This window comes from Pteropus medius, unplaced genomic scaffold (assembly GCF_902729225.1).
Source record: "Pteropus medius unplaced genomic scaffold, Ma_sr-lr_union100, whole genome shotgun sequence".
In the NCBI taxonomy this organism is placed as follows: domain Eukaryota; kingdom Metazoa; phylum Chordata; class Mammalia; order Chiroptera; family Pteropodidae; genus Pteropus; species Pteropus medius.
Window position 1 is genome coordinate 7,847,810 of NW_024349801.1, and position 12,815 is coordinate 7,860,624.

Here is a 12,815-nt window from a genome sequence, read left to right on the forward strand (position 1 = left end):
ACCATGCATGATTTAGAGAGATAATCCCTTGGTGAGAGCTTTCCCGCCCCATGTTCCTCCAACTACACATGATAAAGTGACAGCCTGCAGAATCCAGCTCGCACCCTGGAGGGTTCTGAGGAAAGACTCAAACACCAGACATGCAGAAAGGAATTCCCAGAGAAGCCTAGTGGCCTGAGCTAAGTTCTGCAGTGCTCCTGGCTGAGGTTTACTAGTCACTTAGCAGGCCATGCGCTGGGCATGAACCTGCGTACCTAACCTTAGAAGAGGCACTCAAGGATGAGAGAGAATCACACCTGATTTATAGGTGTGGGAGTGAGGCCCTAAGCACCTCAGCGACCCACCTGAGGTCAGGCAGCTAGGAAGCCCGGAGCAAGGATTCACAGCCAGGTGCGTGGACCCCAGTGCCCAAGGCTAGGCATGGCTGATGCAGGGAACTCGACCTGTCGGCTCCAGGATGGTGGCTTACACAGAACCAAGTGAGAGGACGTGGGAGCGAAGAAAGAGGAATGGCAGACAGACTTCCTTCCTCACCTAGGCCCAGCCCAGCTCCAAGTCTCTGGCTGGCTCCTGGCCCTGCTCCGAACACCCAGTCCGACCATGAGATGGTGTGTTGGGCAGAGGCTGGAAGGCTAGGTGCCTGGGGGCAGAGCGAGGGAACCCTGTGGTTACCAGAGCGCCTCCCATGGCCAGGTGGAGAGCAGTGCCAGCCTCAGGGTTGGCAGAGCAGGCTGGCCTGGGTCTGGGAGGAGAGTGGTGGCCAGGCCACGAGAGACCTGACCACCTACCCCCAGGAAGGAGGAAAGGCAGCCAGGCCTTCCCTGGGCTCAGCGGGGAAAGGGAGAGCCGATGAGGCCTCAAGCATCCCGAGGACCTCCAAGGAGCTTCAGGTTTCAAGCACCAAACATTTAATCCTCATGTTAATGGGGCCAGGCTGGCTCTGGAAACCCCACTTACAGATGAGAAACGGAGGCCCAGGGAGGTCAGAACACCTGCCAAAGCCACAGAGCTCATGAGGGGAGAAACTGGACTTGACCAAGGCTCTGTGAGCACATGAGTTGTTTAGAGCCCCAATGGCCAAGGACCCCTTTCTCTTGCTGGGGTGTGGGTGGGTAACACCAGTGACCAGCTGGGCAGGTAAGGGGATGGGCATGGGAAATGGCGGGGGAGGAGCAGTTCTGAAGGCTTGGGACAGCCATCTTGGTCTGGAAGAGTTACAACCACATTCAGTGGAATTATGACCCCACCTGATAGGTGTTGCCTGAACCAGAGCTCTGAGATGTCCTGTGGACAAGATGGTTCCTCCCAGAACCCCATTTCTTCTTGATTCATGGAATCTTTGGTACAGCTCAGCAGAACAGCAGCTGATACAACAGCCTGAGGGCAGGTGGGCTGTGCGAGCCTCTGAGAACACAGAAGTCCCCAGTCCACCAGCCAGGGCCAGGCAGGCCTCACCCCAACGGCTACATGCACGCAGAGGCCTAGACCCCAGCTATCTTGGGGCCACAGCACAGGGAACACAGTGTGGTAGTTCTCTGGGATGGGGTTATGGGGTCCTCAAAGGGGTTGGGCTCCCAGAGGTTTAAGGAATGGGGGTGAGCTGACGGTGGAGAAGGCCTGGGAGACCAGTGGGAAATCCACCAGCCTTTCTAGAAGACCGTGAGTGAGGTGCTGCCTGACGCAGGCCTCAGTGTTCAAAAAGGCCTGTGTCAGGGACACATTTCATCCCGCTTTGCTCTTGCCCTGCACACACACATTTAGAAATATCTGTTCCCTCAAAAGGCAAACTTGCTGGCCCAGGAATTAAAATTCAAGGTAAGAAATGAGTGGTCATTGTTTCTGAGGCTGGGGACCTGGGCAAATCCTCCTTTTCTGCCAGCTCCATTGTCCCATCAGGGACCTTCCGGGGCTACAGAACGAATCCGCTGGCCTCAAATGCCCCATGGAGCTTCCAGTTTCTAAAGAGTGACCTTGTACCTGAGAAACTCACATTTGAAAGTTTCCAAAGTCAATCTATCTACACGAATGTGTATATATAATATACATCTACACGTACATACATGATTCATGCCGTTTTGCAGGCCGGAAGCCCACACGTGGAGATGCTAAAGGTGGAAATAAGAGCAACTGTCACAGGTACTGTGACAAATGCGGGGACTGCGGCACACTAATTCTTTTAACATCAAGGCAGTCCTGAGAACCAGAATGCATTGAGAGGGATTATTATCCTCCTTTTATAGCTGGGAAACCGAGGCTCAGATAGGTAGAGTCATTGTCCAAAATTGTACAATCAGTTAAATGCTGGGGATGGAGTGTGGACCCCACTCTGACTGACTCCCAAGCCAGTGTGTTCAGCCGAGGAGGTGGTCCTTCCACCCACTCCCCTCCAGACACTCAGTTCCCGAGCCCGAGTCCCACTAGGAAGACGATGGCCAGCGGAGGGAATGCTGACCTTGAGGAATGGCTGGTGCCTGGAGCCAGAGGAGCAGGGCAGGAGCAGAGAATGCTGCCTGGAGTCCAGTCCATGCCTCATCAGACTCCCCAGCAATGCTCGCCCACTTCACTCTGCCCCATCGTCGCTCCCAGACTTCCTTCCCATCTCTTGGCCTTTTGGAGGCAATTTCAGCCATTCCTTGTCTGACAGGGTTTCCAATCCCCAAATCACCCCCTACCCTGCACCAAACTCCTGCTGTTTCTCCTCAGTGGAGCTGCAGCGTCTGGCTGTGGTGATTCTTCACCGAGTGGGACTGTCCTGGGCGATGTGTGACACTTCCTGTGTCCCCTCCCGGTGCCCACCTTCTACATTCCAGTGTGCTTCCCAGTCATTAGGATAACCCCACATCCGTCTGTATTTTTCCTAAAGGCCCCTAAGGGCTGGGGCTCCTTTCAGCTAATCTCCAGCCTGTCAGGTGTTTGCAAATCCAGGTGTTTGCAAAACACAGATTCAACCCGATCAGAAAAAAAGTAGCTGTGCCCACCTCTCCCTTACCATGACTGTGGCTTCATGTGCCTCAGCAGCTTCCCACACTCTATCCTATCGGGCGGGTGGGCAATGGCACTGCTTTTAGCAGTCTGTGCTACTCAGATTCAGAAGGACTCAGAGCAGGGTATCATTTGGGACCCCCAGCATTTAGCACAGAGCCTGGCCCAGCCTAGAGCACAATAAATGTTGGATTTTAAAAAAAGGCATGAATCACACACAGGTGCCCAGCAGGTTAAGAGCTGGATTCCACACTACTGTATACCCAGACCTGCTCTATCCAGCTCCTGAGTTTACGTTCTTTCCATCGGACCACCCAGCCTGGGCCTCACAGGGTGACGCTTTCAATGTCAACTTTGACCTGTGTTAGGAATAATCTTCCCTTACAAGGGTCTCCAGGGAATTTTTTGCAGCTTACATTCTTTTTCAGAGGTGGGAACACACCAATCGGGGCCCCCACTGGGGGGTGGGCTGCCGCTGCTCACATGGGGGACCAACGGTGCCCACTCTGACGAACAGGGTTGGCAAGCTGAGCCAAGGCTCTAAGTCTGGCTTCCCTGGTCACCCACAATGCCCTCTTAAGACCCCACAATTCCACATTAGAGCCTCCGTTCTTTCATTCTTTACGGAAAACTCTCATTTAGGGAGCACTCCTATTGATGACAGCAGTCCACTCTTATCCAGAATCAGCACTGAACCAGCCTGGAAAGGTCCTATGTTGCTAAATTCTCACAACAGCCCTCTGAGAAAGACGCCCATTTTACAGACAAGAAAACTGAGGGCAAGAGGAGCCAGGAGGCAAGGTTGCCCGCAGTTACGTAGCAGATCGTCATAGGGTCGCATTTCCTAAATCCCAGACGCAGGTTTCTTGTCATTTGAGTATGCTTTGAATATTGTTTCTTCCTCTCTTAAAAGTGTTGTTGTTAAATCAACGATGTATCTTATTCTCAAAGCGTCTTTAAATAGAGGAAATATAGTTGCTATCAGAAGTAGAGTAACTCCCATTTGCCTGGTGTCCACACCCGCCCTCCACCTCACTCTAATGCCCAGTGGCGGCTATGACTCCGAGAAGACATGTAACTCACCCAAGGTCACAAGCTAAGACTGGTATCTGTGGCCCTTGAGCCCAACAGTCTGGCTCTGGACATGTGCTTTCTCCTAGTATCATACATTGGAAAGCTTTGGGCTGCTGGAGTTTTGAGGATCCAAGACATCCTAGGCCTTCCAGTGGGCCAGTGACTCAAGCAGGCAGCAGAGCTGGAGAAGGAAGGTTGTTAGGGAAAGAAGTCACCAGGCCCAAACTGTGTTTTGAACTCCTCCAAGGTAAAAGAGGCTTCTGGAAGTGTAAGGCCTGCTTCAAGAGGACTTCTGGGTGGGGTGTGAGATGCCACTCTCAACATTGGTCAGGACACCTCTGGCTCCCAGAGGGCAGCACCTGACTGGGCCTCTGACCCCCACCTGCGCCCTGGCAGCTGGGCGTGCGGTCTGCAAGCAGAACGGGAAGAACAGAGTCCTCATTCATGAGCATGTTCATGAAGGTGGAAAAAACTGTGTGAATTGCATGATGAAATTCAAACCCTTAATGCTTAATGAGAAATATGAGTCAGGGCCTAAAGCCAGCAGAAGGCCTGAGAGTTTCAGGTGTTTGCAGAAAACAGCCAGAGTCAGGGGCCGAGGTGGAGAGCAGGGCTGTGTCCGGCCTGGCGGGCCCTGTCACAACTGGGGCGAGGAGGAGACAAGGCCCATGGCTGACCGTGACCCCCGGGAGAAAGTCGGGGCCCACCCCTGCCTGGAGGAAATTGAAGTGTGTTCTCAGAGATGCTCTCTGAGTAGAGTTTGAAATTTCCTTGGGCCAGTGAGAAGGGGAGGCAGGTAGAGGGTGTGGGGTGTCACTAAATGTGGCTGTGCCTCTCAGCTGGCTTCTGCTACTAGAACCACGAGCAAGGCTGGAACTGACCCCCCGGGAGGCCACACCCTCTACTCTCAGAGGCTAAAGCAAGGGCACAGTAAGTGTTTGGGGATGCTGTATCCACACTCTCAGACTACAGAAGCCACTGCGTAATACTTGTGCATAAGTGTGCGTGTGTGCACACGTGTTCACCTTCGCAGACACCACAAGCCCTGGTTTTAGAGCACAGGGGCACCCCTGAGCACCCCCTAGATTGAGTCGCCAGCTGGCCAGGCACTGGCAGGTTGCCTCCACCCCTCCGGACCCTGAGCAACACATTCACGACAGAGGCAGAACAAATGCTGCAGAGTGCACAGCAAAGACGCGGAGACGTGGTGAAACCCTAGCAATGGTGACGAGCCCCAAGGGCCAGGCCTCGCCCTAGATCGAGGGGCCCTGGTGCCCCACCTGCAAACAGGCGCCATATGTCGGTTAGATGTGACATTCCGTAATACACCAATCACTCCAAAAAGCCTGCTGTCCGCCACCAACCGCACCTGGCAAGGCCAACTACTGGACACAGTGCTGAGGGTGGGGCTGTGTTCTGCTCTGAAGGACAGGACTCGGGGGAGCGAGCGGGGGAAGCATCTGCTGGGCTCTCCAGACCACGCAGGCTTGTGGAACCACAGAGCTCGGCGCAGGTCCCTCCACCTGGGGCTTAGGTACCAGGCATGTGTGAGTTTGAGACGGGTCTGGGTGGTACAAGTGCAAGTGGCAGAACTGGAAAGGCTCTTGGGGGTCAAAGATTAAGATCTCCCATTCTAGAGTCACACAACTGAGGCTCAGAGAGGGGCAGGGGCAGGGGCAAGCCCGAAGGATCCAGCTCGGACGTGGTACCGCCATAGCAGACCAGGTCTCCTGGCTCCTTCTCAGAGCTTTTCCCACCAGCCAGGCCCACACGGGGCCCGACCTGCAAGCATCTTCCTCCTTGCCCATTGGACAGACCACGAGGAAGGGCAGGGTCTGGTCCTCGGCACAATCCGGCGGGGCCACTTTCCCAAAAGATACGCCCTTCACAGAAGACTCCGACATGCGCACATAACACGAATGCACACGCACAAGAAAACAAAACAGACATCTACATACAGACAACCACACTGAGCACACACAGCATGCACAGATCACACAGCACAAAACACACTCATACACTGGCTAAAGGCATACCTGCACACACATAAACACACACACAGACACACACACACATACACACATACTCCAACACATGTGTATACTTATACCCATATGTGTACACTCATAGCCACTCGTGCACAAAAGCAGCACAAGTGCCCAGACACACCCACACTTATACACTTACACACTCAGGCAATCAACAACGTACTGCCATACCACACATACCCAAAGCCACTAACACATATACTCACAAACTTAGAATGAGCCCACACCCCACACAATGTGCAGATTCAGACACTTGTGCTCATGCACACTCACACACATTCTCAAACCGATGCACACACGTACGCTTATGTACATACCTACACAGCATACACGTACATACACATCTAAAATGTGTCCTCATGTCCTGCATCTGTGCACACATGCACACTCAGCATGCCCACCTTTACATGCCTTGAACCAGCGAATACGAACTGCAGAGTCAAGTCCCCTCCCCCACCCCACTGGTGACGGGCACACGGAGAAGACACTCACAGCAGCTTGAGGATTTCCACGTAGCAGCCGAGTGTGCGGTCAGCCTGGGGGCCCAGCTCGATGCTCATGGTGCTGCAGGCAGGGCTGACCATGAGGCAGTCGATGAGGTTGGGCTCGCTGTCATTGCCCGCGCTGGCTGTCAGCGCCGGCTTGGCAGTGCTGGTGTGCTCCACCTCCACGTGGATCTCGCTGGAGGCCACGACCACCGACTTCAGCCGCGCCTCGGACAGCGTGGCTTCCTGAGACACCAGGTCCGGGCTGGGGTGCAGAAGGCGCAGAGGTAAGGTGGGCTTCCGGTCGCAGGGCTGCTGGCAGCCATTCCGGATCTCCTTCAGGCTTGGGGAATTGTCGCGGCTGGGGGAGGAGGCAGAGAAGGCATGTGAGTACAGATGGCCTAACAAGGACCTGAAAGTCCTAACAGCTATGAGCTATCAGACTGAGTGAGTGCTTCTGGCGCGCCAGGCTCCATCGTGCTAAACACCTCCCTGAATCCCTGTGGCATATGCCACAAGCTAGTGCTTTTTATTGGTTCCTACTCCATGAATGAGAACACTGAGGCTCAATCTGGGAAAGTGGCTTGTTCGTGGCCTCAAAACAGAGAGAGGTAGAGATGGCATCCAAACATAACTATCTGTCCCTATAGCATGTGCTGTAGCCCCTGCACATAGTAGGTGCTCAACACATTTGTTGAAAGAAAAAGTGAATATTTATCTCAATGAGGTACCTCCACCAAGATGCCTTCCCTGGCCATCTTCCCGACACACCTACGAGACCTAGCAATTTTGCTTCTAGATGCTTCCTGTAGTCTAAGCGCCCTCCTCCTCCCTCTGACGCCATAGTGTCCTCCAGAGCAAGGCCCAAGCCCTGCCTCTACTGCTCTATCCCTGGCCAGTTGAGAGAGCTCAGGCTCCACTCTCTACCTGGGAACTCTCTTCCAGGGGATCCTAAACTCCAGAATTCGAATCCCCTGGAATCTGCAGGTCCCTCCTATCCATTCCCCGCCAATTTACAGCATCTCCAACTACCTGGAGGAATGATGACCGCAGGATGTTAATAACTATTAACTGAGAAAAGGGCTCTATGCATCACTGATGTCACATTTGATTGGAAGATGCTGGGCCAAACGCAATGAAAACAGGCCTCTTTCTGGCAAGACTTAGGATCCTTGACACTGTGGTGGCTTCCAAGATCTCATACGATCCCGTGTAGGTCCTCCTCCTTCATGAAGTCTTCTCTGATTTCTTCCACCTGTCACCTTTACCCTGCCCCTGAACCAGAGCTTTCCACCCCTGGTTGGACACCAGTGTCCCTTGGGGTATTTCTAAACATCCTTAAGCCCAATTAGATTGAAATTTCTGGGGTGGGGTTTGGACACCAGTAACCTTTAGGGCTCCCTGTATGGGTAGTCAGGGTTGAGTCCACTGCTCCCAGAGACTCAGCACAATGGCATGATCACAAATAGCTGCTCGTACAGTTCCTTCCTAAATGTGCCCTGTGCTCCTAAAGATGCATGCCCTGGTTGTGCACAAGGACTGGGCTGAGCCCACCAAGGATGTTTGATAAGTATGCTTTAAACTTTGTTGCGGAAAAACAAAAGCCATTGGCTAAAGTCCGAAAATTCTATGGTTGATGGAAAATTGTGTGTGGTCCATGGGAGGCAGGGCGGGATATAACTATCTCTACGGCTTCAGAGCTAATTGGCTGCCCAAATGCTCAACACTCGATTTCCCCTTGTTTGCCTTTGCTGGGATTTAGAAGTGGATTTTCAAGGCTGTTTGGCTCAGAGCGGGTGATTTTCCAGTGAGCCACGCTAACCTGGGTCAAGTTGTCTGTTCTTTTGTGTGTGAGTACATCATGTACCACTAAGAGCACTGCGGATGAGCCCTGAGGACATCACGGTGCTTCATCTCCCAGGGACTAACCAGTGGGGTGGGATGGACCTGAGCCCAGGAAAGATCTTGCAGTAAGTTTCGGGGCCCTCAGGCAATTTCCTGGAGGAACCCAAACTACTGTGGTCTCCCAGGGGTCTGGGATGTTTTGTGCTAGCAGCTGCAGCAGGCCTGTGCGGGAGGCAGCAAGACCTGCCTCGTCTACCCCATGTCTCTGCCCTGGGCACCTGGTTACAACCACTGCCTCACCGTCCCCCAAAGCTCATGCTTGTCCCCTCAGGTCCACTCCATGCAGCTGCCACCAGAGAGGAATTCGGAAGCTGACATCTCATCAAGTCCCTTCTTTACTTAAAACCCAACTGAAACACAGGCACAGCTCTGCCACTCAAAGTGTGGTCCCAGACCAAGAAGCATCAGCATTGCTGGGAGCCTGTTAGACAAGCAGAGTTTCAGCCCCTGCCCCAGACCTACTGAATCTGAACCTGCATTTAACACACCACCCTCAGGAACAGCTCAGTGCAGGAGCTTTGAGCTCAGAGGTACAAGTCTTTCCATGTCCTGCCCTCCTCTCCAATGTCATCTTTTGCTTTTCTTCGCCCCTCTCTGCTGCAGTCACAGTTTCCTGCAGTTCCCCTGCCGTGGCCCTTCATCTTTAGTGTGGAGATCACCTGAGCAGCTTGCCCAGAATGCTGACTCCTGGGCTCGACCTGGAAATGTGGTGTCCAGAGGTCTGCTTTTTAAAGAAGCAGTCCAGGGGGTCTTGAAACAGGTAGTTAAGAATCACAGATAGAAATATGTAAACAATGGCAACTCCACCTGTCCCGCCAGGCCTCTGTGTATTCTGTTCTCTGCCTGGATCACCTCATCCTTCCTGTCTCTTGCCTTGTTGACAGCCAGGAGGTCTCATCTAAAATATCACCCCCTTGAAGGATCCCTTGCTCATCAACTCCGAGAGCAGGGGTTCTCAACTCTGACCACACACTCAATTTGCCTGGGGAATTACAAAAAATCTGATGCCAGGGCCATCCCAGCAAAATCAGAATTGCAGTGGGTGGTGTCCAGGTACCCTTCTGCATCCCTTGTTATGGCTATCTAACCAGTGGTATGCTGGTAAATGTCTAACAGCCAACTCACCAGAAAAAAGGAGCCCTGATTTACAGTGTTTGCCGTTTTCTTTGGTGTAAATACTCCTACTGTGACCAAATTCAAGTGACCAATGTATCATCACTGACTGTGAAATTAAGAAGAGGTGTGCTTCCAGATATAACAGGGCTCCAGCATACATACCATGGTATAACTTAAACATAGAACAATCAAGTACACAAATCTTAGATGCAGAGCTTCAGAAATTTTTAACATATTCACCTGTGTAATAACCAGCCACCAGATCAGGATTCTGCCACCTTGGCACCACTGACATCTTGGGCCAGATGATTCTGGTAAGTCTCTGGGGGGCTGTCCTGCACGTGGTAGTGTATTTAGCAGCATTCTTGACTTCTACCCACCGGATGCCAGCAGCACCCCTTCTTCTGCCCAAACTGTGGCAACCCCAAATGTATACAGACATCGCCAAATATCCTTTGGAGGTCAAAACTGCCCCCAATTGAGACCCGCTGACCTAGATCAAAATGTGAAACATTGCTAGGAACCCAGAAGCTTCTCTCATGCCCTTCCACGTACCTTTCCACCCATAGGTGGCCACTTTTCTGGCCTCTATTACCACAGATTCGTTTTGCCTGTTGAACTTCAAGGAAAAAGAACCACACTGTATGTATCTTTTGGGTCTGGCTTCTTTCGCTCAATACTGCATCTGTGAGCTTTGTTCATGGTTTGCTTGTTGCATCAGTTCATTCATTCCTGCTGCTACACGGTATGCCTTGAGAACAGACCACGGCTTTATCCATTCTACTACTGCAGGACATGGGAGTTGAGGCAGATTTCAGTTTGAGGCTACTACAAATAATGCTGCTATAAACATTTTTGCCCACGTATTCTGATGGGTATCAGAAGATATTCAGATATTTTAATGAACCACAAGCTATGAGGAGTTGGGTCACAGGGTAGATATGTGTTTAGTTTAAATTTTGATTTTGTAAAGCCTTCCCTGGTGACTCTGATATGCAGCCAGGGTTAAGACTCCCTGCTGGAGACTGTTAATGATGCCTCTGGCTTCTGCCATCACAGTCCTGATCAAACTATACCATGGCTGTTTGCTTACTCACGCTCTACCCCTCCACCTGCACCTGCTGCTTCATCATCTGCACTGGGAGGGCAGGGGCTCCATCCGACTGGGTTAGTTTTGTACTTTCGGCACTTGGTACAAAGCTGGCTGTTGCTATCTCCAGTCCCCTATCTGTGCAATAGTGTGCACGGTTCCTAATCCTCTACCTCTACCCTTTTCCTGGGTGGGAACTGGGAGAGATTTCCAGCATCCCTGTCTTTCTGCTTCCTGCTCTTGAGTCAGGGAAGCCCTGCTGCAGGGGACCCGGGCAGGGCTAGGGAGACGCAGAGGGAAAATGGGGATGTGCGGTTTCCTGCTCCTGCCCCTGCCACAACCTGAGTCCCAGCTCAGGTATCCAGGGAGCGGGCCTAGGGAGGATGAGATGAGTCAGCGGCTTCAGGAAAAACAGGAGCCTGAGAGCATGTGTGTATGTGACACTCCTGTTGCTCTTCCTGCTTCCTGGGGTGGCCTGAGTTTGACTGCATGCAGATCAGAGCTAGAGTACGCCCAGCCAAGGGCAAGTGACCGTCGTCCGTGTACACAGGGATGCTGGGATGGCTGTACAGGCTGTGCACTACCCTCTAACCTTCTCTTTTGCTTTTAATATAACATGCTGTAGGGCATAGGACAGGCACTTGGGAATGATCGGCACATCTTCATGTTCTGGCCCCAAGGGTACTGTCACCTCTTTCTGAATAGGGAAATGATTCAAGGTTGGACACGGTCCCCTTTGACTATTAGGACCTGGGGCTAAGGACATTAAAAATAATCATCTCCCCTTCTCAAGCCCTGTCTGATGGAAATACCCCCTCTTTAAAGTTCTTTTGCAGCCCCTCTCCCAAGAACTCAAAGTACAGTGTGTGTTTGAGAAGCTACACTTGTGCAGGTTTTCAGTGACTCAGAGTGCCCCACTGCCTTTTCTTTAAGGACTGAAATATGTCCCTGCTGTGTGTCCCCAGCTCTAGTGGTACCTAGACACATTGTGGTACCCCTGGTATTGTGCACTGTACCACCTAAACAACTGGACAGGGCAGTGGCAGCGGAGACCACCTGTGCCCTCCACACTATGTCCTCTCCAGCGACCCCCCAGAGGTCACCATACAAAGATCTACGCAAACTAATGGCATCTGCGTCACTCTGTATCCCAGGGGCGATCCTCAGTCAGGGAAGAATTGCAGCTGGTAAGCAACTACCCCAGCGTCATCCTCCCTCAGAGGAAAAACTCAGACATGTTCCAAAGAGTCTCACGGGATGTCCAGAGGGGAGAGCACAGGTGTCTGCAGTGGGTGTTTACACAGGCTCTATGGGCTGTCCTTCCTTCTTGGGCTCCTTCCCAGTGCGTTCTAGGGTCACTTCCCTAATAGAGCTTGCACCCAAACCCTGGGGGAACCCAAGGCAGTGGCCCTGCCATGCCCTCTTCTGGTCACAGCTCTGTTTTACTGTTCCCACAGCATTTCTCACCAGCTGACGTGATCCTGCAGGTTTACTTGTAAGTTACCTCCCCCAGCAGAGGACGAGCTCTGAGAGGGAATCGGTGGCCTCTTTCATCTCCAGTACTTACCACTGTGCTTCACACACAGCGGGCGCTCAAGAAACACATGCAGACCACGGGCAAAATACGATTCTAAGTTTACAAGTGAAGAGGGAATAAACCTTACTGCCACCCCTTGTGCACACACATGTACACACTTACGCATGTGGGCAACATCTGCACCCACATGCACACACTCACATGTGCATTCATAAACGTGTACACATCCACACGGGGCACACACAACTCCCCATGCACACACCAGCTGTGTGTACATTCTCTCTCTCGCACATACGTGCACACACACGCCCCAATATGTCACATATGCCAGGCAGTGAGAAATCTTCAGATTTCTCCTTGTTCCTAAAGCCAGGTCAACACAACGGCCTTGCAGCTGCCGGTGCTGATCAGTGTTCGCTCTTCGGCAACACCCCTGCACTCTGGGCCCTGGATCGGTGAGCACGCCGGAGGCTGGCCTGGCAAAGGCCACTCCACCTCCCTGGCCTGGTCAGGTATGTACAAGCCACCATCCTCGGTGACTTGGCCCCTCACTGACTCCACCCGGGAGTGGCAGCATG

General features: G+C 52.5%; 1 protein-coding gene across 2 annotated transcripts in view; it reads right to left on the reverse strand.

The window, feature by feature from the left end:
- Window positions 1–12,815, reverse strand: part of CMIP (c-Maf inducing protein) — a 229,082-nt gene that overhangs the window by 17,734 nt on the left and 198,533 nt on the right. For both annotated transcript variants that reach the window (XM_039888811.1, XM_039888812.1), the window contains exon 10: window positions 6,597–6,950. In XM_039888811.1, coding sequence (XP_039744745.1) covers window positions 6,597–6,950 — 354 coding nt within the window. The remainder of the gene's footprint in view (window positions 1–6,596; window positions 6,951–12,815) is intronic.